We start from the raw sequence: 22,692 nt of genomic DNA, 5'->3' as shown, positions 1-22,692 counted from the left end.
AACAGCTGGAGAGAGTTTCAAGGTAGTTTGCACGTTTATTCAGAAATAAAAATATTACTTTGAAATGTTTCATCGTCCGCTTCATTTCATGTTGACACTTTTATTATTATATACCTGTTCATGTAACAGTCCCAAAGAACACCTCTGCTAACAGATAAACAGCTAGCTCTCAAATACTGTTGCCTAGCTTAGCACAAAGATTAAAAAATGAGGCAGAGCTATTAGCAAAATGTAACGTAAAGATGGGGCGAGAGTTTCTAAAGTCTGTTTGTGTTTTTTTTTTTTTCTTTTTAGTTAATAAATTACAACATTCAGTGAATTTTGTCTTACAAAACAAGAAAAACAGGTCAGAAACACTGTTAGCCTAGCTCAGTATAAATACTGGAAGTGGAAACTAGCTTGTAGCCTGACAGGTGAGTGGTTAGCAGAGAAAACGCTGCATGCTAGGAGTTCTCTCTGAGGCGCTAGCATCGTCAGCATAGAAGGCGGAGGAATCGAGTGTTGGCGCCCCCTGCTGTCCGCGTGAATGAAAACTTCATTTGGTCTTCCTCAGCATGTTGATGATCTTTTGGAACTTGAGTCTGGTGGCGATGTCCAGCGGGGTTTCTCCGTTCTGTAAAAGCAGACACACGTGTTATCAGGTCACGGAAAGCGTTTCGCCACGGCATGCTGCATGTCTGTACGCACGTTATTCTTGATGTTGGTTTTGGCGTTTCGTTGCAGCAGCAGAGGAACCAGGCGATGACTTTTTCTCTCACAGACGTAATGAAGAGCCGTGTTCCCCTTCTGCACACAAAACACCTTTTTACTGTTAGGAAGTGACCTAAGATTTTCAAATTAAACCGTGTTAAGCTCCTGTTCACGCACGTAGTCGACAGCGTCGACGCTGACGTCGGTGCTCAGCACGGCCTCCATCACAGCCAAGTTCTTCCTCTGTTTCTGCAGCTGCAACACAGAAACACCTGTGAGCAGATCAGGCTGTGCTTTACCTGTATGATGTCAGGCTGAGAGAGACTGCTGATTGGCCATACCATGATGAAGTATCCGAGCAGCAGGATGGGCATCAGGATGGCGATCATCAGATAATCCAGCAGCGAGAACGTCCTCTTGGAGGCGTAGTGGAGACACGTCCTCTGTTTCTGATGTGTCACACACACACACACACACACACACACACACACACACACACACAGTAACATAGCTCGCTAACCAACATGATGACATCATCAGGGAAAGGTACCTTATTGGTCAGCTGGCTGTTGGCCTTGTTGTCCAGCAGGTATCGGACCACATTCAGGTGACCATGGCGGCAGGAAGCGATGAGGGGGGTGTCCCCGGTGTGCACCTCCTGAACATTCAGGTGGGCGGGGTCATTTCTGAGGAGGAAGTACAACTTACGGACGTCGCCCTCGTACGCCGCCTGGCAGGCCGGCTGAGGAAGAGGAGGAGGAGGAGTTACATGAGTTAAGCTCCGTGTTATCAGCTGATCAGGAACTGACCGGTCCATCCAGTTTCCCGCTCCTATCGCACTCACTCAAGCTCCTCCCCCTTTAAGACCGCTTTCTTTTGATTGGCTGATTCTCAACATGTAAAAAATAAGATCCCACCAGTTTCTCATTATTATGATTATTATTATTATTTCAATAAAACTATTGTGTAACATTTGCTATCATATTCTTGATCTTGATTTCTTCTCATTTTCCTGTATTTTGGTAGTTTTCTAACCCTTTGCAGCATTTTCTCGCAGTATGTTGCAATACTTGTGTTGCTGTAATATATCCATGCAGTACTGCAGTCGCACTGGCAGCAACATTTCCGTGTCTGTCTTCATACGCCGGGTCATTAAACTTCTACCTATCTGTTTGTTTCACGTGAAGCTTTACCTGAAACTCAAGTGTGCCGCGTGCACGAGAAAGCAGCCCGAACCGGAAGAGAGCGCATTAGCCTTTCGGAGTAAAAGAGTTAAAATGAGGATTAAACGTGTTTGTTTAGCAGAGAAAAGAGGAAAACAAAGCGCGCTCTTACCTCCGAGTAAACGACCCCCATGACGGCACGAACACACCTGAGCACGTCACGGTCCGACACGTCAGCAATAACACATCCGGATCCATTTTCAGAATAAGAGTCTCTTTGCTCTTTCACTTCATTCAGTTTATTAATAAACACACCAGAACACGTAGCTGAGTCCGAACGGTTTCCTGTTTCCACGTGACACTCGGAGGGTGTCACGCGCACGTGATCCCAACAGAAGAACTTTTGCTTCATTGTCAGACCCAATGCTTTTATTTTGTAGGCCGCAAAAAGAGCTTTGTGTACTTTACCTGCTGATGTTGAGACATCAGCAGAAAGAGCCCGAGGCACCAAGGAGGAGGAGCAGGAGGAGCAAGAAGAGGAGCACAAAGAGCAGGAGGAGGAGCAATAAGAGGAGCAGGAGGAGGAGCAGGGAGAACAGGCAGGCAGGTAAACTCAGAGCATCAAGAGGCAGTTTGAACTCAAACTTGAAAACATCTGCAGTGATGATCAGAGTCCAGCAGAGGGCGTTAAACATCCGCACACACCTGATCACAGGTGCTCTCGGACCCTCGCTCTGCACCGCTCCACTTCCGGTGAGACCCGCTGTGATAAAGGCAACATGTCGAGCTTTAAAGCAGCTCTGCTCAGAAACATTTGAAACGGTGTCCTTTATTCTGAAAGGGTCTCACCTGCTGTGTTGAAGCTGTTTCGAATGGTTTCTGTCGCTGAGGCCCCGGATGTTCTGTGACGGAGGTCTGTCACAAACAATCTGTATGCGTTATTGATTATTGTTGACATCATTTGATTATGTTTGCCGTGTCTCTGTCTGAGTGAGACCTCCCGCTGTTCTCCTGCTCTCTGTTGGGGCTTTCTGCGCATGTGCACAGAGGTCACACCCGCCGCGGTGACGCCGTAAAGTGCGAGTGAGTCATCCTGCTCTCAGAGACGATCTCTGCGGCCACCATCTCCGCGGGTAGTCGGTGTGGAGCGGCGGCATCCTCCGGAGCTTTCAGCCGTTTCTCACATCTGTCCCGCAGCTGGACCGGACCGGTCCGCACCGCCCTGGATCCGGTTCATCCTCCGCCGCCGGGCTCCACGTGTGACCACGGGATGCAGCCGGACTGCGGGCTGAACGCCGACACCGAGCCGGTAAATCATCCTCCGGGTCCAGTAGAACCGGGTCTGAGCCGGTAAATCAATCATTTTCTTTATCGAGCTGATCAGGACCTGTAGACGTCATCATCAGGTGAGTGTGGGGGCTGAAAGCAGCTGTTTCCAGATGTTTTCCTGTTAAAGTTAAAACAGGGCTGTTAATTGGTTCCCCAGCAGCTCATTTTTAAACCAATTACTATTCAGTGAATCTGCTAATCAGCCTTTGGTTTATCGATAAATCCTGTAATGACATGTTGAAGCCTTCAAACTTTAGTTTGAAAGTCTGTGACGTAGCAGATAAAGATTTGAGACTTTTATTTTGAAAATAGACTCAATGAACCCAAAACAAAGAAATCAAAGTTTAATTTTTAATTTCAGTCATTGAGCTTTTTTTAAAACAAGCTTTTATTTTGAAAAATAAATCAATTAACTGACCTGCTAATTGAGCTGTTGCTTATGACAACAACTTTATCGATCACGTGCACGTTAGCATCAGAGATAAAGTGTGAGGAGCTTTTATTTTTTAACCCCCAAACATCACCCTTATAGGCTTTTAATTTGAAAGTCACAGCTTCTGACCCTGCTGTCTGTTTCAATGTTTTCAGTTTTTCTGACTGAAGATGATTTATTCAAACACTGAAGCTGTGATAAGTCCGAGATGCTGACGGCCTTCAGTTAAGGTGGAATTTTACTCTGCTGAGCAGTTTCTGTGGAGTGAAACACCTGACAGGTGTGCAGTTGGAAACAGGAAGTTTGAGCTTTCTGAGCTCTGCAGGGTTTTGGAACTTTATTTCTGGGTCGTTCCTGTTTCTGAGCTCAGTGAAACAGCTGCAGGTGTGTCCAGCTGTGACCTCACAGCAGCCTGAAAGCAAACCTGTGTTTAGATTTACATCTGGATTTAATGCGCTCATTGACATTTCCACCTTAAATCACATGTTTCAGGGGATTTCATGCAGGTGTTCACCTTTAAACACCTGCATGACATCATCATCGTGGCTGTCAGGTAACCTCAGGTCATCTGCAGTTGTCGACGTGTCGCTGCTGGCTCATCAGCATCTGAACGATCTGAACGTGGCCGAGCCGGTTCGACTCGTCACGCCTGTGTTACAAGCACTGAGCTCTGATTGGCTCCCGGAAGCGACGCTGACAGGTCTGATGTGTATCAGCTGATGTGAGCGGAGTCAGGAGCAGTTCAGTTTGATCCTCATACACAGGGACGAGTTTACCTGGCACAGGTGGAGGTGAGTCCCACGTAACCTGCAACAGGCTCTCCATACCTGCCCACGAGGATCCCCTGGATCAGACCTCCTCTCCTCCAGGTGCTCACCTGCTGCAGGTGAGCCTCCATAACTGATCCAGGACCGCTGTCAGACAAATGTGGAGGATTTTGAGTTTCTGCTGAGCTTAATGGTGGGATGGACAGCTGGTGGGGGCGGAGTCTCACCTGTGGATGGTTGAAAATGAAAATCGGGGTGAGTTTGTTCTTTTGAAGCACCTACAGCCAGCTGTAGCTGTTGCCACGGTGACGGTGGCATGATCAGAGCTGTTTGTTTGGACACAGAAGCTCGTGAGGAGTGGGAGCTCGCCTTCTCTTCGTCGGTTTAAGAGCGGCTGAGTCACCTCACGGTTAGTCGCTGGTTACCTTGGTAACTGTGGACCAAGCTGAAGGACAGGCAGGCATGATGATGATGATGATAATGAGGGGCTGATGGGAAATAAAACCGCTTTAAAGGAACATTCCACCCATATGTGCTGTTTCAAAGCTGCTCATCTTGTTTTTCTGTCTCCCCCGCAGTGAAGCATCATGGGAGGTGGCAGATGGACGAGCCGGCCGTGGGCCGACCAGTGACACGCACACGCTGAGACACACACACACACACACAATGGAACAAGGCTTCAGCTTAAACACGCTGGTGAGTACTGAGTGTGTGTGTGTTTTACTGATGCTGTGGGGACCCACACGTGTTCTTGTTACTCACAATGTGGGGACAGAAAAACACGCATCATAACAGCTTTACAACACAACAGTGACACGACTGTCAGCGCTGAGGTCTACAACCACTGCATCATTTTACCTGGCCGCTGAAAATCACGTCTCTTAATTTTAGTTAGTGTCATTTAATTATTTAACTAAAAAAATGAAATAAAATGAAACGAGTGTGATTAAAAAAGCGAAAGAAAAAAATAAGTTGGAATAAATTTAAATTACAAATAAAGTCAGACATTACAGAAAGTTCTAATAAAGGCAGGCTAGGGTTAAACAATGATTACATAATTAAATTCAAATGGTATCAAATAAATATCCTAATGAATCAGATTAGAATAAAATTAGAAGTAAAAGACAAATTGCTTCCTGATCAGTAAGAACAAAGTTTTATATAAACATCAGATCAAAGGTGAGACAGAGTGGGGTTTTTCTGTGTCCGCTCGGTGCACAGAGGTCTTCTTATCCTCGGCGCTCCAACCGGCGCCGTCATGTTAATGAGCTGAGCAACAAACGCTGCATTCAGGCTCCCAGCCGGGACGGGAAATCTCAGTTTCCTGCCTAGAAAACGCTTCAGCTCAGCTGTGACGCCATTCAGAGGTGAGTTTTTAATGTCGGCTCCTTTAATGAGCTTCGTGTCCTTAAACTTATCACCTGCTATTGAACACAACACACTTTTAAAATCTTTCACTGAGATACTTTAGTTTACTTAGTGTTCGAGCCGTAGAGACCCTTCAGGGACCCGGGTCTCTGAGGAATCGTTTTAAGCGTCGATGACAGTTCCAAACTGAAATCATTGGTGCTCATGTTGATGTTTTTAGAGGCTGCTGCCATCTTTGCTCTTTTCTGACAAACACCTTCTCCTGCAGAAGAAGCTGGCAGCAGAGCCCGACTACACAGACGTGTCCCTGACGGCGGCAGAGCGTGTCCGAGCGCTGGGGAAGATGGGATGCTGCGTGGAGATCAACGAGGACATCGCACCCAGACGCTACTTCCGCTCGGGTGTGGAGATGGAGCGCATGGCGGCGGTTTACCTGGAGGAGGGCAGCCTGGAGAACGCCTACGTCCTCTACACCAAGTTTATCACGTGAGGCTCAGTGGCGTTGGGGGCGGGGCTGTTTGGTGTTTTGCACAGCATGCGATGTGACGGCCGCTGTCTTTCAGTCTGTTTGTAGAGAAGCTGCCCGCCCACAGAGACTACCAGCAGTGCACCGCCATCCCCGAGAAACACTTCATCATGAAGGTAACAATTGTTATGAACTTCCTGTTTTATTTTGAAGAAGCTCACCTGCCTGCTCTTGAGCCACTTCTACTTCCTGTCTTTGTTTTTTCCCACCAGCTGCAGACAATCACCCAATCAGCCAGTGTGTTATCACTTCCAGCTCCCTGTTGCTCAGGTTGTTGCTTGCTGTGCTGCAGCTTTCCCCTCACCTCCTCCTGTAAGTGTTCTAGGTCGCTCCAGCTAGCAGGAGCTAACAGGAGCTAACAGGAGCTAGCTCCTGCTAGCTTCCTTTGGCCCCTGATGGCTCCAGGTAGCTCCTGCTGCCATGCTGGTTTAAAATCTGGCTTGATGGTTGTAACTCATCATTTGAGATGTGGTGGTTTGTCCTCAGACGTCGGTAGATTTTCTCCAGGCCGCTTGTCATTAGCAGTTTGTGGACAACACAGTGGCAGTTAGCTTCTGTTAGCACTATGATGCTCGTGTTTCTCAGAGAAGCCTTCAGTCCGTCGCTCTTGTCTGAGTTGTTTTCCATGCTAGCAAATCTCCAGATCTATGGGCCTGTTTCTTGTTGAGATGGTCCCAGGACATCTTTAGCTAGTTTTGGGTTGCTTAAGGTGTGTAACTGGTGAATTTAGTCCCTCAACTTGGTACTTAACCACCTTTGGTTCAGGACATTAAGTCGATTCTGCCCCTGAAGAGGCTTCAGCTGAGGCTTGAGCCTGGACTAACCATGGACTGTTTTTATTTTTTTAATCTTGGGATGTGGTGGAGTTTTAAAAAAAGTCAGGCTCAGAGTTGAACCGGGATTAAACACTGCACTGCTGACACAGATCTGGCTCATCATACATCGAGTCTGTGGTTTGTTAGCAGGATGATGGACATGTCACTCCACATGTTTAACACATGAACACATTTCCGTCAGACGGATCCGGATCTCCTGCTCGATTTGTGCTCGGGGATGTTTTGACTGAGATCCTGTTGGCTGAAGCTGGTGGGCTTAGTGTTCAGGTGAGCGTGTCTGGCAGGTTGGAGGTTTAAAAGCTGACACAGATACTTGTTTGTTAATCAGCTGGTTTAAAAGTGCCGTGTTGGTTGCTGTGAGCAGGCTCGCTGCCGTCGTGTAGAAACATCTGTCCTGATGCTGAGCTCACGCTTTCATGGCTGCGTCAGAAAAGTCACGACCATTTTTATCGTAGCAGAAAAACGAAAGTTTTCATCCCCGGAACATTCTAGAAAACTGATCGTGCAGCAGAAACATCAGGAAACATCTGGAACTCCTGCAGCTGCCACAGCTGGAGCTTAAAGAGCAGAAACATAACAGCTGGATTTCACTGAACTTTAAAAGTTGAATTTTTGGGTGTCGGTCTGTGAGATGGCGGTCGAGGACGACCATTTCTGCCCGTCTCGTCGTATTTCTTCCTCCCTGTTTTTGTTTTGAGTGTCAGCGTTTCCTTGGTTTATTCTTAAATGTGATGTTTCCAAGTAGGCGACACGATGGGACCGAGTGCAGGTGGAGCACAGGCTGACGTAGTTACACCTGTTCATGGGTCTAAAGTTGGCTCGGCTGGTGGAAGACGTTTTTTATAAGTGGGTGACATTGCTGGAAACGTGGCTGTGCAGAACTGCCTCCATCTGGCCCCTCCCCCTCCATCACGCCAGCCTTATATCATGAATCCTCCTCCTGAGTCCAGGTGGACCCAGAGCGACCTCCCTAAAGTCAAACTCGTACATTTCTGCTGTTTTTGGTGCTCCGGCTGCCGTTCCTCAGGTGTTCCTGCTGCAGAACCACACCTGGTTCTGGTGTCTTTGCTCTTACCTGTTCTGTCTGTGCAGAAACTTCAGGAGGTGGCGTTTCCCCGTAAAGACGAGCTGAAGAAGCGTCTGGAGGAGAAATACAGCAGGGAACACAGCGAATACCTCAGAGCCCAGGTGAGTGAGTTTTCACAGTATTGATTATTGATCAGAGGAGCGCTTGGTATGGGAACGATCCAGGGGAACGGCCTCTGCACGGTGAGTCCGTCCCACCTGTCTTACAGGTGAAGGTTAGCCTGTGACACGCCTGTCAGGTGACCTCCTACAGTGATGTTCAGACTACCAGTCGTTTATTTCAGGTAAACTCGCCGCAGCCACCTGTACGAGCTCATCATTCTGTTTCCTCAGAGCCAGGCGGCGGTCGTGGTGCACGGGTGTGGCCAGCAGCTGCAGCGGCTGTCCCTATTGGACGAGGACAGGAGGAGGTTCCTTCTGCTGGAGGAGGAGAGGCAGCGTGTCGCCGCTCTGCGACGCATGCAGATTGAATCGGAACAGTTTCGCTACTTCGAGGACCAGCTGAGACGCCAGGAGCTGGCCAGTAAGAGAGGAGTGGAGGCGGAGCAAAAGGTAGCGTATTCTTCATAGTACAGGTTTAAGGAATTTCTCGCTGGCTTAGTCTTCCCGACCCGGAAGCTGCGTCGATGTATTGTTTCATACTGCAGTGCCTTTGGCAGCAGGACAGCGTTCATGTACGGACCTGCCTCGTCCACAGAGAGCAACACTAGCTAACACTAGCTAACATTAGCTAACATTAGCTTAAAAAGAGAGTCCAGTAAATGACCGGCTCAACACAAACTAACGCTCATGTCTGTTTGACATTAGAGAATGAGCTAAAGCTAACCAGCTAGCTGCCGTTAGCAGGGAAGCTAAGGTCAACCAGCGTTACACTCTCAGGATTAAACTCTAACCTGACCCTGAGCTAACGTTAGCCTGCCTACTAACAGATTAGCTTGTGAAGTACTGGTGTACTGTAATACTGGCCCAGCCTACTGAGTACTGTGAGTACTGCGTAGTTTGACTGTGTCTTTCATGTTTGTGTTGCAGGTTCAGACCAAAGTGCCTGAGGTGACGGACGGTTCCAGTCTGTCCCAGCAGCCAATTAAAAACAGCATACGATCCCAGGGGGCAGACCCTAACAGAAACAGACCGCCTGCCCCTGTCAGCCAATCCGCCGCCACGCTGGCTGGAGTACAGAGTCAGTACACACTCACTCCGTATACCTGCGAGTACTGCGTACCTGTCATATGCAGTGCAAAAGGTTCAATCTGACCTCCACACAGACGTTACGCTCTCTTAAACCAGGTGTGTTTGTGTACAGGTGAGAGAGTGGAGGGCCTGAGGCGGGTCCTGATTCCCAAAGGGCTGACTCAGAGTTTCCTCTCGCTGGCCCGGTCGAACACGACCAGAGGAATCGAGACCTGCGGCGTCCTCTGTGGACAGCTGGTAAGTGAAACGCGCGTCCTGTCACGCCCTCACCCGTTTTCAGTTGTATACCACCAGCTAAGCCCCGCCTCTCTCTCATTCTCAGACGCACAACGAGTTCACGCTGACTCATGTCGTGATCCCCAAACAGACCGCCGGCCCGGATTTCTGCGACATGGAGAACGTGGAGGAGCTGTTCAGCTTCCAGGATGAGCATCACCTGCTGACGCTGGGCTGGATCCACGTAAGCATGGAAGCTGGGAGGAGGGGCTTAGAGGAGGTCCCCAAGCTCCATGATTGGCTCTTGTAGAGATGCAGTTAACCTCCCTTGTAGCAACAGCAGTTTGTGAGAACAGAAACGGTGCGACACTAAAATGAACTGTAAGGTCACCCGTCAGGTTAATGTCCTCACAAACGCCTCACTCTGGGCCTCTTTTGGTGAGTGGTTTGGTATCAAGTCCCCACATGTGCTGTAAACGAGCACATGGTCCTGAGAAAACCTTTTTTTCTCCTTCATTTACATGATCAAATATCACCATGGAAACGGTGCCTGAGGTCGAGCAACAGATGAGGAGAGCGAGGGAGAGATCTCACTCTGCAGCCTTATTTCCTCCTCGCATCCATTCAGTCAGGGTTGTAGTTCAGTGTGTGTGACCTCTGACCTCTGTGTTCAGACCCATCCCACTCAGACGGCCTTCCTGTCCAGCGTCGACCTCCACACTCACTGCTCGTATCAGCTGATGCTGCCAGAAGCCGTCGCCATCGTCTGCGCGCCGAAACACAACGAGTAAGTCTGTCACCCGAGCACTCACGTATGCCGATTTCCCACAAAGCCTTTCAGCCCGCTAACGTTGCTCCGCCTGTCTCCCCCCCCCTAGCACAGGTGTGTTCAGGCTGACCGACCTGGGGATGTCCGAAGTTTCTGCCTGCAAGCTGAAAGGTTTCCATCCTCACTCCAAGGAGCCGCCGCTCTTCACGGTGAGACCCTCGCCGAGGTCGACCTGATCATCAGGATGCCGCGTCCTGTGTTCAGCCCTGACTCTGAATCACCTGTAACCCGTCCTCTTTTGTCCCCTCAGGTGTGCAGACATGTCGTGTTCAGGGACTTGCGGCTTGACCTGCTGGACCTCAGGGTTTAGACAGGAAGGCTTTTATTCTGAAGAGGAAACTGTGAACGCACCACCAGTGTGTGCTGACACGTTGTGATGTCGAATTTACAGGAAACTTTTAACACTTTTAATTTTTGGTGTTTTTTTTTTTTTTTTTTTTTTTTTTTTTTTTTTTTTTGTTTAGTTTTTTTGCTGCTGAGCCACTGCAGACCGGGGGGTGGGGCGTTAACATGGTGATCTCAGGCCTGTGGGCTGCTCTGATTGGGCAGTTAATAAAAAGCTTACTGAGCCCTAACCTCAGCTGAAGCTGACGTCACAGCAGCACCGTGAAAATGGCGTCTGCAGAGACCCAGACAGTGGATTGTGCTGAGTTACGGCGTGGGCCAAGTTCCTGTCGAGGCGACTGCCAGCGAGGCGTTTGAGACGCGGTGGCGTGTTTGATGTTTTAAATAAAAGCTGGACTGGGAGCAGACGTGAGCGAGTGCCTCGCCTGGAAAACGCACGTGAACGTTGAAGCGTCGGCGCTGTGAACGACAAAGCCTCTCCACGCTTCACTCAGACTGAAAATGCTCTTTAACCGCCACAGCTCAATTTGAGTGCTGAAATCCCGCTGCCATCTCTGACGCCTGAATGTCTCGCGTGTCCACCTCTGCGCTTAAAGACAGGAAGTGATGACGTGGATTTCAGAATAAAACCTGAAACTGTGCTGTCACATGTGCACTATTTGCCCCGAGTCCTGCCTGTCAGGCCACACCCGTCCTGCTGGGCCGCTGATTGCAGCCCTAAGGCGATCCCGGTGGTCAGATACCGCTCTGTTGTTTTAGGCGAGACCGTTCACGCCATAAGCTACTCTGACCTTTGACCCTGAGTGGGGCACCATTTAAGGGGCGGCGGACAGCAGGTGGTGCTGCAGGCTCAGGTGAAGGCGGTGTGTGTTATGTAGAGCTGGCTGGCGTGGCGCTCACAGCCGGCCGTTTTAAACTTCTTGCAGATGAAATTATTTTCTGACGTTTCTCTCGTGGTGCGTTCAAAGCGCCCCGCAGCTGGAGGACTTCTCAGTGTGTGCACCAGCAGATGTTTTGTTGTTGAGCTGTTGTGTGACTGTTTTTTGCTGATGACGTTTGACAAACTGTGACCTGACTGCTGTTTTTAACTTTTTGGTAATAAAAAACCCTCTGCTGCTCCAGCACCCGTATGTGTCTGGTTTTTGATGAAAAGTGTCTGAAACTGATCGCTCCACCCTCCCACTCAAACCCACAGACTGCTCAGATCTTTAACTTCTCACACAAACTTGCTTTCAGAGGAAAAAGAAAGAGGCGGTAACATCTGCAGGCCGACGCTTCATTTCATGTTTGGAGGATTTGTGCACTCAAACTGCGGCTCTGTGGGACGGAAATGGAGACTAAACGGTGGCGATGGTTGGAGCCCTACTGCTACGAAGTATTCAAGTATTTGGTCTGTGACTGAGGGGTGTGATGGCAGCAACCTGACAATAATCCTCGAAGACACAAGAGCCCACAATGGATTTTATGCGTGACAAGGAGGTCCTCCAATCTATAGACACAGGGAAAGGAAGTGGAGAGGGTGTCTGTGAGCAGCGTCTGTTACCTCGGCTGCACATGTTGAAAAACACTGTTCTTAGTGCTGCAGCAGCGAGTACAGATGCTCTCATACAAACTCATCTCCCTCTGCAGGAGATCAACAGTGGGACCTGTGGAGTCCTGCGGACGGAGATGAGTTTGTATGAGAGTGCTGTGTTAGGATCATCATCAATTGGTGATTCTGTTCTCAGACATTTGAAGTTAGAGACACCGGCAACCATAGTCAGTTGTCTTCCAGGGGCCAGAGCAGGCGACACTGAGGGAAATTTAAAACTGCTGGCTAAAGTTAACGTAAATTCAGTAAAACTATAATTCACGTCGGCAGTAATGACACCCAGTTACGCCAATCGGAGGTCACTAAAATCAATATTGAATCGGTGTGTAACTTTGCCAAAACAATGTGGGACTCTGTAGTTTTCTCTGGTCCCTTCCCCAATCAGACCAGGAGTGACATGTTTAGCTGCATGTTCTCCTTAAATTGCTGGCTGTCTGAGTGGTGTCCCAGAAACGATGTGGGCTTCATAGATAATTGACAAACCTTCTGGAGGAAACCTGGTCTTGTTAGGAGAGACGGCATCCATCCCACTTTGGATGGAGCAGCTCTCATTTCTAGAAATATGGACCAATTTATTAAACCCCCCAAAATATGACTATCCAGAGTTGGGACCAGGGGCCCGTTCTTCGTACCTCGCTTACTACATCCAAGATCAAATCATCGCGCTAACTTTGAGCTCGCTAATCCGGTTCTCCGAACACACCTGTTGTTGACGATTAGTATAGCTGGATGAAGTAATCTGAGATCACTGGGTGGCTTAAAAGGGGCTACGCATCGATAGTAGAAACATTGATCGGCAACCCTGTGATTGGTCGGCGAAGATGTCGAAGGAGTGCGCTCAGTATTTCACGGCAGCAGAGCAAGAACTCTTGATTGAGGGATATCAGGAGTTTCAGAGTTTAATTAAAACGCAGGGGAACACTGCAAAGGCTGCAAAAGCAAGGAGAGAGGGCTGGCAGAAAGTTGCTGACAAATTAAACTCGTAAGTGATCCATGATATTATATTATATCATGTGATATTATATTATACCACATTATATTATATTACATCATATCCTCTGTCACATTAGAGCCACAACAGGACCCACTAGAACATGGGAAAAAGTAAAAGTGAAATATAAGAATATTCTACAGAATGGTAATATTTATCACTTATATTGCTTTTAGTCTATGACAAGAGACCCTGAAATAATCTGTTTGTTTGTTTATAACAGCAACCAAGAAAAGGGCAGAGCAAATAAAGACAGGTGGTGGTCCTGCACCCCTCGTCACACCCCTTTTGTTGTACTGTGACATTTATTGACATTGTGGGTTTTTGTGTGTAGTTTGACATAACACTCCATCACTTTTACCTGTTCCCATGCAAGGGGTGACTGAAGCATGCACAGTAAGTCGGGAGTAAGTATATACAGTACAGTAAGTATATATATGTATATGTATATATATATATATATATATATATATATATATATATATATATATGGGAGAGAGAGAGAGAGAAAAGTAAGTAAATAATACCCTCACGGGAGAATCGATATCTCTCTATGAGCACACCGTCGCGCTGAGCTAAAGGATCCTGTCTATCCCGCAATATACGCTAAATTCTGTAAACTTTCCTTATCAATCTTGCACCTTCCTTGCTCGCATACGAACAGACAGGACATGGCTGCGACAGACTTCCCAAATCCACCTTCGCTTTTATAGCCGTGGTCTCTCATCTTGATTGCACGTAGTAATTTACTATTACTACTCTAAAATATGAATTACATCTGACATGATCTACTACATGTAATAGAATGATTAATAGTACATTTCCTTTTTTTCGGAAATGACCTGTATGTATCTGTATGAAATCAATAAAAGAATCAAATACATTATCTTTAGTTACATTGATAATATTTATTTATGGTAAAACAGTGGAGAAATATCGCTGTTGCTTTCATATAAATGCAGCGGACATACCTGAGTGGCGCGATCTAATCCTGTTTACATAAAGTACACCTGCTCCCGAGCAGGTTTACGCCACGGATCTGTTGCTATGACAGCAAGTCCCAGATGAGCTTCGGAGAACCGAATCGATCCAAGATCACGCGAGATCGTCAACATTCAAATCCGGCTAACTTACTTAGCGAGGTACGAAGAACAGGCCCCAGGAAGCAGAGTTGCAGTCTTACACGCCTCTCTGCAGCTTCTCTCCTCCTGCTACCCCCCCAAAAACCCATCTCCATTGAGACTGTGTCAGCTCCCAAACAGACAAAAAACAAAAAACCAGCAACAAACAACTTAAACATAAAAAAGCACAAAGAAAGAACAATACAGTATCCACATCTGAACCAAAGAGTAAAACAGTGAAATGTGGATTATTAAATATTAGGTCTCTCTCCTCCAAGTCTCTGGCAGCAATTTTTCACACCAGCCTATCAATCAACCAAAGACCCAGACAGACTTTTAATTAATGAGATGTCTGTGGAGCTGAATGAGGTCTCGTCTCTTCAGGGGGTCTCAGGCTCCGCCCACCCTGGTTGCACTGCAGGATGAGAACCTGTTTCGCGTGAGTCTGCAGGAAGGGGTTTTCTGTGTCTGAATTCAGGGGAAGGGTGCTCATAAGGACACTACCTACCTACGTCACAAGGTAGTGTCCTTAGACGGAAGTGACGGGCCGCTCCGTGTCTGACATAAACCGGTCTGTGGCGCAAAAAAGTTGGGGACCGCTGCTGTACAGCATGAGGGTTAATAGGACCGTACTCATATGAATATGATGTGTAAATTGATTTATTCTTGTACCTCCACGCCACAGTGGCCCAATTCTTCACCCCAGTGAAGAGGTGATTGTTTTCTCCTCGTTTTAATAAATTAAGCCGTTTGGTCTTTGTTCCCCACAGCATATCACCAATTCGAAAAAATCAAAATTAGCTGTATGTAAGCGGCAATACATGAAAAACTGCGGGACCCACCATACAAGCTGGTTACGGTTATTTAAATTTAAAAAAACAAAACATGTCTATGCAGATGCCCAAAGCTTAACAACACAACCACTATAACAATTTAACTTTTGTACAACCAGATTTTCATATACTTACATTTGAAAGTGTTTTCCTCTCCTGCTTCGACCACCATCGTTATCAGAAACAAATCTCCTCTATGACCCGCAATGATTCCTGGGATATAGTAGGACACGAAGGATATTTTAAGGACCCATCCTTAAAATTCTGGGCAAAGTAAAATGCATTTGTCGCCACATTTTGAGTGCCCTTTGAATTCGGACAGCCTTCGTCGTGTCGCTGTGACGTCATTGCATCCAAATATGGCATTTTAAGCATCCTTCCCCTGAATTCGGACACAGCCGTTATGTAGTCTGCTGGTCGTTAATGTTTACACTAATAAAGCTTTTTTGTTCATGCCTGTCGAGTCCGGCACTGTAGCAATCACAATTATTGTCTGAAGGCTAATAAAAATGCCCAACAGATTTTATTTTCCCAAGCAGATCATTACGGCTTTGCCACACTGGTCCACTTGATTTATCTTTATTATTTAATTAAGCTATTTTGAAATGTTTAAGTCATTACTGTCAGCAGCTGCAGTTCCACCACGGGCCACCAGGTGTCAGCAGATCCCCCAGGACTTGTTCCCACTGCTGAGTTCAGTAATGTTCACTTATCTTCAGTTTTACTGTTTATCTGCTTCACTCTTTAATCAGCTTTGGCTGCTATGACAACAAAGTTCAGCTCAGGTAAAATAAAAGAGCGACGCTGTTCAGGTATGAGAGCGCTTTATTGTCTTCCTGGGTTCATTCAACTGTCACTTCCACGTTCACATCACCACCTCGTCAAATGTTACTAATACAGACAGCACCACGAGGTCACACCTACCCACAGGTCAACAGCAGTGACATCATCATACACTGTGTGACATCATCAGAGCGCCGCGTGAATGTGATCGATAGAAGACGACACCAGCGGGCAACATTCAAGCTTTATTCATCAAAAATAAAAACGCACTTTCTGACAGGAAACAGCACCAACATGGAGCTCAGAGGGGGCGGGGCCACAGGTGGAATGTGGGGTGGTAGGGTTACAGAGGGCAAGCGGCACATTCACAGTTTGAAGGTGAGCAGAGAGGGCAGATGTTTGACTTTCTGGAAGTTCTTCAAAAACGTCACCAAACATGACATCACTTTCTGTCCTCTGAACTTAACGCTGTTGAGCGCTCTCTGACTTCCTGTCGTCCCTGCGGGCCTGATTTTGGGGGCTGATCTGGGGTCTGTTAGCGGGTGCTCAGTGCAGGCTAAAATAACGTTGTGCTGAAGGCGAGGGGGCGGGACTTGAAGGTCCGGGCGCAGCCTTTAGAAGCACTTGCGGTGGACAATGGAGGGTCCGGCCTCGTCGTACTCCTGCTTGCTGATCCACATCTGCTGGAAGGTGGAGAGTGAGGCCAAGATGGAACCGCCGATCCACACCGAGTACTTCCTCTCCGGGGGAGCGATGATCTGAGAGAGAGGGGTCAAAGGTTAACTCTTGTGTTTAAAATTTCAGCTGAATGTGAGTGAGCCTCAGAGAGGTCGTCAAGCCTCACCTTGATCTTCATGGTGCTGGGGGCCAGAGCGGTGATCTCCTTCTGCATGCGGTCTGCGATTCCCGGGTACATGGTGGTTCCCCCAGACAGCACGTTGTTGGCGTATAGGTCTTTACGGATGTCGATGTCACACTTCATGATGCTGTTGTAGGTGGTCTCGTGGATACCGGCCGACTCCATACCTGCAGGAGGACCGAGAACCAGATGCTGGGTTAGAGAGGTTCAATCAGCCATCAGTGTTACAAATGACCCGTTGACGGAGCGATCAGTCGAATCTGAGCTTTTCTTGATCGTCAGCATCGGAGAATCTGCTGATTGTCTTTGTTTTTTGGGTCTGAAGATGTTTGGACACATCAGATCAGGTATTCAGGAGAGCAAACTCAACAGATTAACAAAACAAAAAAAGCATTTTATTAAGTAGCAGAGTTCTACTCTAACTAGGTACAGCGACAGACAGGCAGGAGGGACCGACCGATGAAGGAGGGCTGGAATAGCGTCTCAGGGCAGCGGAACCTCTCATTGCCAATGGTGATGACCTGCCCGTCAGGAAGCTCGTAGCTCTTCTCCAGCGAGGACGAGGTGGCGGCTGTCCCCATCTCGTTCTCAAAGTCCAGAGCCACGTAGCACAGCTTTTCCTTGATGTCCCGCACGATCTCTCTCTCCGCTGCAGGCACACAGACAGACAGACGCGGTCAGAAACATCATCACGGGTGGCTCTGACATTACCTGGAAGTGGGCATGACCTACCGGTGGTGACAAAGCTGTAGCCTCGCTCGGTCAGGATCTTCATGAGGTAGTCAGTGAGGTCACGTCCTGCCAGGTCCAACCTCATGATGGCATGAGGTAGGGCATAGCCCTCGTAGATCGGCACATTGTGGGTGACGCCATCACCTGAGTCCAGGACGATACCTTGAGGGTGGAGAAACAGGACAGCTTTGATTAATAACCTTTAACCTTAACCTTTAAACCCACAGTTTTCAATCCGTCACCTTGACAACAAACAGTGCAGCCATTCTCGCTGATATGCAGATTCAGATCAAACTGAGGTTATTGTACTCGGCCCTGAAAATCTTAGAAATATGGTATCTAACCAGATTCTTGCTCTGGATGGCATTACCTTGGCCTCCAGTAACACTGTGAGGAACCTTGGAGGCGTTTTTGACCAGGAGTAAAGCACCAAATATATGACTGAGATTGTAATTAAGGAGAAAGTAGGAGGTGTGGTCCAACCTGTGGTACGTCCTGAGGCGTACAGTGATAGGACGGCCTGGATGGCCACATACATGGCGGGAACATTGAAGGTCTCGAACATGATCTGGAAACAAAAAAATCGTGGAAATATTTAATCTTAACCATCAATCTGTGTTCCTCCAGGAACAGGCAGATGCACCAAAACCTGCAGTTTCTTTAGCATCCAGCAGAGGCAGCAGTCCGTCAGCCCCCACAGACTTCCTTGTTAAAACTTTGGTGGAGCTTTTTGGAGCATTTTAAATGATGTCATGTGAACAGATAATCCAAGGAGGCTGAGATCCAGGTTTGCTGAGTGTATGTTACTGATTAGCAGGTATCTGTGTCTGTGTGATACACCTGTACAGTGTGTGGATAGAGACTGATAGCCAAGCTAACTAGCATTAGCTTATAACTTAGCATTCCACCCACTGACCAAATATGTTCACTTCCTGAAGCAAAAACCCACCACGGCAGTGCCCATAATCATAAACTTAAGATTTAAAATGTGACTTTAAAAAAATTAATGGGTGGTCTCATGATGTCCATTTTTTATCTACAGTCTGTGGGATACCTGCTTCATCTTGTTGTTTGATGTACTGTAGTGTACTTTCATACTACAGTACATTATGTATATATATGTATATTATCTGTACATTTAGAGCACTATAGACAGGGGTGCACATAAGTCGTCCGCAGGTGCGCATTCGCTGTCAAAATAAAAGACGCGCACCAGGTAAGAAGTTGCAACGCGCATTTGCGCACATAAGATTTTCTGGAGGAGGACAGACATTTGTGTAGAACTCTTAAAGATGTTGAAGAAGCTCCTTTAAGCAATTACTTTGGTGTTCCTCCACCTCCAAAGAAATGTCAGAGGGAGTCCGAACCGCAAAAGAAGAGCGTAATCTCGGAAAAGTGGTTGCAGGAGGTGAGCTGGCTTCAAACAAATGATGAACGCACAGAGATGTGGTGCAGAATATGCCGTGGAAATCCCACTCTAGCGGAAAAAAACAGTACCTTTTACATGAACGCAAACGCGCATTGCAACTTCTTATCTGGTGTGCGTCTTTTATTTTGACAGCGAATGCGCACCTGCAGACCACTTATGTGCACCCCTGACTATAGTATAGTACTGCATTATTGTGGTACATGTAGTAGAGTGTAGTACCTGTGTCATCTTCTCCCTGTTGGCTTTGGGGTTGAGTGGCGCCTCAGTCAGCAGGGTGGGATGTTCCTCTGGAGCCACTCGCAGCTCATTGTAGAACGAGTGGTGCCAGATCTGACCAATCAGAGAGCAGAGCAGCAGTCACACAGGTGTGTGTGTGTGTGTGTGTGTGTGTGTGTGTGTGTGTGAGACACACCTTCTCCATGTCGTCCCAGTTAGTGATGATGCCGTGTTCGATGGGGTACTTCAGGGTCAGGATTCCTCTCTTACTCTGAGCCTCGTCACCCACGTAGCTGTCCTTCTGCCCCATGCCCACCATCACTCCCTGCACCACACAGAGCGCGCTCAGTTTACTGTCTGCACACCTGTCTGCTACTCACCTGTGCTCACTAACCTCACTGTCCCCTGATTCTTCAATAATATATTACTATCATAATCCATATGTTTGTATATATACGTGTGTATGTGTCTGTTTCTGTATGTGCGTGTGTGTGTGTTTGTACCTGGTGCCGGGGCCGGCCCACGATGGAAGGAAAGACGGCTCTGGGGGCGTCGTCTCCGGCGAATCCGGCCTTGCAGAGACCGGAGCCGTTATCGCAGACCAGAGCGGTGCTCTCCTCATCATCACACATGACTGCAGGGGGCGCTGTAGACAAGCAACGACACTACGACACCGAGTCACACTGTGGGCAGAAGAAGATGCAGATTCAATTACTTATTATCGGCAGGCATGTGAGCGCTCGTCACTCAAACCATCCACGTGTGTCGCATCTCAACATTATTCTGTTTGAGCCCTCAGCGCCGTGGCGGCCGGCTCACAGCTCTGATGGAGATCCAACTGCTCGTCTTTTTGTTCATTTGTGATTTTGGAGACGGGTTAAAGCTTCAGCAGGAAGTGAGCAAGCAAAGGCAACTTCGTAGCGTCGTGTTGAAGGTCACACCGAGCCGGGCTGAAGGTCCCTGCAGTACCGCGCTCCACCACAAGATAGCGCAGTGAGCCAGTGTGACCTTCAGCAGGTAAGAAGACGCTCCTGTTGAAGCAGTGAAGTTAAAATGGATCGTCCACACGGAGGGAAACCTGCCCGAGGACCTCACATCATCCAGCTGCAGCACCCCCCCAAACAGAGGCACTCTGGGAAAACTTCCTAATTAGGACATGAAGCAGAGTCCTGCCTGTGTTTGGTATGCTCGCTCGCCCTCTCTCCCTCCCTGTGCTCTCTCTCTGCCTCCCCTCCCCTCCACATGTGTCCCTCATCGTCTCCTCGCCTCCTCACCTCACATCTGTCCATATTTAGTCATGAATCTGGGAATCGAATATTTCTGATTTTCCCTCCAGCAGCAGAGCTCGCGGGCTCAGTTTGCCCTCAGTCCTGCCTGCCAGCCTCGCTCTTCCTCTGTGGTATAAACTCCAAACTAAACCTGCAGCATCAGCTGATTTCATCTAACTGTCATCCCGATGTTTAGAGGCGAGCACAGCTGCACACTGCATGAAACACAAACCTTTCAAATTTACCTTTTAAACCATGAAACATTTTTTCGGCAGATTTCAAACTGGCTGTGAGCAGCAGGGGGCGCTGCTGCACTGCCCTGACACAGTGGACAGGTTTTACAGCTACACGTGTGTGTTTCACGTCTTTACCTTTCTTCAATTTGTAGAAAAAGTTTTAAGGAAAAAAATCTGCTTTGATTCTTCGATTTCTAATTTTAGTTCCATCTTTAGCTAAAATCATAAAAACTGTGTTTTCACGTCTCTGTGCTGCTGTTAGCGAGCCGCAGGTGTGCTGTAAACACACGAGGCTGTGTGTCTTTTAATTCAGACTTTAACTTTAAAATCATGAAAATCAACTGAGAGGCAGAAATAAAGACGTCACTCGTCCTCACACGAGTTTAATCTCAGGGCTATGGAGGCCTGTTTGTGTTCAGGTGCAAGTTAATATTTGATTTTCTTTTTGTATTTAATCAATATTTTTAAATATATATATTTTCAGCCTACATTTGATTTTTTTTCTTTATGTTCTTTAAATTTCTCTGTGACATCTGAAGCATGAGAAATGTTTCATGTATTTTTAGTTTTCACTGATTTCACTCTGTGGGAGGAGTCACTGCCTCCTGCTGGCTGGAACGGTCCACAGGTTTCTCTTATTCATTTAAAGCTGATCAGAGATCAGTGGATCGAAGCTTTGCACAGCTCGATGAAGATTTAATCTGATCAACGTTCAATGAAAAAGTTTCAGTTTGAACAAAACTTCAGTCAGAAAAAGTCCAATTTTACACACACGAGAAACACCGAAGTTTCAATGACCTGAAACACGGAAAAACACGGGAGGAGCAACAGGAGGAGGAGAGAGGAAGTGAAAGGTGCTGCTTTCTCACTGTTCACTACAACCACAACGAGCACAGCAGAGAAGGAGACAGAGGAGGTGGAGGAGAGGCTTAATGAACAGAGAGGAGGTGAAAAAGGTTCCATAGCTGTTACACAATTTTACGTGAAAAAGAGCAGAAAGGAGGGGAGAGAGGAGGTGATGGAGGAGGTGAGATCATGGAACTGTAGAGAAAAGAAAAGAGGTAGACGAGGCGAAGTAAAGACAGAGAAGGAGCTGCAACATTTTTACACAAAGTGTCAGAGCAGAGGAGCAGAGAGGAGGAACGCAGCTTCATCACACTTACACACAGGCAGCCAGGTGAGGAGGAGGAGGTGGTGGAGGTCTTACCGTGGCGGTGCAGGGCCTGCTGGGATGTGGGGGCGGGGGCAGGACAGAAGTGAGAGTCTGCAGAGCTGCGACTGAGTTTATCAAGCCTCCACCTCCTCCATCCATCCCTCCATCCCAAACAAGGCTCTGGGCCTCCTCCCGTCTCCTCCCTCCCCCCGCGCCTCCCCCGCTCTCCTCTGCTTCAGTCCTTATAGGGCAGGCCTTGAGGGAAGCAGCCAATCACACGGCTGGTGGCGCCTCCGGACTTTCTCCCATCATTCACTGCATTCCTCAGAGAGAGAGGAGCACCGAGGGCTCCTGGAGATCACACAGCCAGAGTAATTAGATTAGACAGCCAGAGTAATTAGATTACACAGCCAGAGTAATCAGATTACTCAGTGAAAGTTCTGCTTTCAGTGTGATTGGGGTTAAAGTATGTGCAACTCCTCTGGCGGTTACAATGATGAATGAATGAAACATCTGCATCGCCCTCTGCAGGCTGCTGGCGGTATACCTCATAAGCCCCGCCCCCTCCACGTTAACAGCTGGGATATAAACCAAAATGAAAATAATAATGAAATAATAAATAATTTCTGCCAGATAAGGCTGAAGCATTTTCTTTTTCATGACTTCAGTTTGCATTATTAGGGGCGTGGCCTGTTCGACTG

The 22,692-nt window shown here is 47.7% G+C and overlaps 3 protein-coding genes across 12 annotated transcripts; 1 reads left to right on the top strand and 2 right to left on the bottom strand.

The window, feature by feature from the left end:
• Positions 1-15: 15 nt before the first annotated feature.
• Positions 16-2,159, bottom strand: ankrd22 (ankyrin repeat domain 22). Of its 3 annotated transcripts, XM_031744993.2 has the most exons (6): positions 2,026-2,158; positions 1,241-1,432; positions 1,032-1,139; positions 868-945; positions 688-786; positions 16-613 (listed from the first exon to the last, which is right to left on the bottom strand). In XM_031744993.2, the coding sequence occupies exons 1-6, from the start codon at positions 2,044-2,046 to the stop codon at positions 536-538; spliced, it is 576 nt and encodes a 191-aa protein (XP_031600853.1). In that variant the 5' UTR covers positions 2,047-2,158; the 3' UTR covers positions 16-535. The 3 variants fall into 3 exon arrangements, with proteins under 3 accessions (XP_031600853.1, XP_031600852.2, XP_031600851.1); XM_031744992.2 differs by lacking the exon at positions 868-945 and having other exon boundaries at positions 990-1,139; positions 2,026-2,159; XM_031744991.2 differs by lacking the exon at positions 2,026-2,158 and having other exon boundaries at positions 1,241-1,984.
• A 245-nt stretch (positions 2,160-2,404) lies between these two features.
• Positions 2,405-11,901, top strand: stambpl1 (STAM binding protein-like 1). 7 transcript variants are annotated; one of them, XM_031744985.2, is made up of 12 exons: positions 2,409-3,162; positions 4,961-5,078; positions 6,019-6,236; positions 6,314-6,392; positions 8,205-8,300; positions 8,532-8,750; positions 9,228-9,378; positions 9,502-9,626; positions 9,712-9,849; positions 10,280-10,392; positions 10,484-10,583; positions 10,685-11,901. In XM_031744985.2, exons 2-12 carry the CDS (start codon positions 5,049-5,051, stop codon positions 10,742-10,744), a joined length of 1,329 nt encoding a protein of 442 aa, XP_031600845.1. In that variant the 5' UTR covers positions 2,409-3,162; positions 4,961-5,048; the 3' UTR covers positions 10,745-11,901. The 7 variants fall into 7 exon arrangements, with proteins under 7 accessions (XP_031600846.1, XP_031600845.1, XP_039472181.1 ...); XM_039616247.1 differs by having other exon boundaries at positions 2,409-3,259; XM_039616244.1 differs by having other exon boundaries at positions 2,409-3,259; positions 3,771-5,078.
• Positions 11,902-16,122: 4,221 nt separating this feature from the next.
• On the bottom strand, positions 16,123-22,163 carry acta2 (actin alpha 2, smooth muscle). 2 transcript variants are annotated; one of them, XM_039616315.1, is made up of 9 exons: positions 22,046-22,163; positions 19,838-20,017; positions 19,531-19,659; positions 19,338-19,448; positions 18,173-18,257; positions 17,690-17,851; positions 17,415-17,606; positions 16,943-17,124; positions 16,123-16,856 (listed from the first exon to the last, which is right to left on the bottom strand). In XM_039616315.1, exons 2-9 carry the CDS (start codon positions 19,964-19,966, stop codon positions 16,713-16,715), a joined length of 1,134 nt encoding a protein of 377 aa, XP_039472249.1. In that variant the 5' UTR covers positions 19,967-20,017; positions 22,046-22,163; the 3' UTR covers positions 16,123-16,712. The 2 variants fall into 2 exon arrangements, with proteins under 2 accessions (XP_039472249.1, XP_039472250.1); XM_039616316.1 differs by having other exon boundaries at positions 22,002-22,143.
• Between the last annotated feature and the right edge of the window lie 529 nt (positions 22,164-22,692).

The sequence above is a fragment of the Oreochromis aureus genome, linkage group 8, assembly GCF_013358895.1.
Source record: "Oreochromis aureus strain Israel breed Guangdong linkage group 8, ZZ_aureus, whole genome shotgun sequence".
Lineage (NCBI taxonomy): Eukaryota > Metazoa > Chordata > Actinopteri > Cichliformes > Cichlidae > Oreochromis > Oreochromis aureus.
This window is presented reverse-complemented; position numbering and strand designations above follow the sequence as displayed.

Excerpts from the sequence above, each read along its gene's own strand:
- ankrd22 (XM_031744991.2), bottom strand. The coding sequence starts at position 1,507 with ATGGACCGGTCAGTTCCTGATCAGCTGATAACACGGAGCTTAACTCAT. Across the intron at positions 1,140-1,240 it reads ACAGCCAGCTGACCAATAAG|AAACAGAGGACGTGTCTCCA; the intron begins GTACCTTTCCCT and ends GTGACACATCAG. Across the intron at positions 787-867 it reads GCGTCGACGCTGTCGACTAC|AAGGGGAACACGGCTCTTCA; the intron begins GTGCGTGAACAG and ends TTTTGTGTGCAG.
- acta2 (XM_039616315.1), bottom strand. The coding sequence starts at position 19,966 with ATGTGTGATGATGAGGAGAGCACCGCTCTGGTCTGCGATAACGGCTCC. Across the intron at positions 17,852-18,172 it reads CGCCTCAGGACGTACCACAG|GTATCGTCCTGGACTCAGGT; the intron begins GTTGGACCACAC and ends TCCACCCTCAAG. Across the intron at positions 17,607-17,689 it reads CTACAGCTTTGTCACCACCG|CGGAGAGAGAGATCGTGCGG; the intron begins GTAGGTCATGCC and ends GTGTGCCTGCAG.
- stambpl1 (XM_031744985.2), top strand. The coding sequence starts at position 5,049 with ATGGAACAAGGCTTCAGCTTAAACACGCTG. Across the intron at positions 6,237-6,313 it reads CTCTACACCAAGTTTATCAC|TCTGTTTGTAGAGAAGCTGC; the intron begins GTGAGGCTCAGT and ends GCTGTCTTTCAG. Across the intron at positions 8,751-9,227 it reads GAGTGGAGGCGGAGCAAAAG|GTTCAGACCAAAGTGCCTGA; the intron begins GTAGCGTATTCT and ends TTTGTGTTGCAG.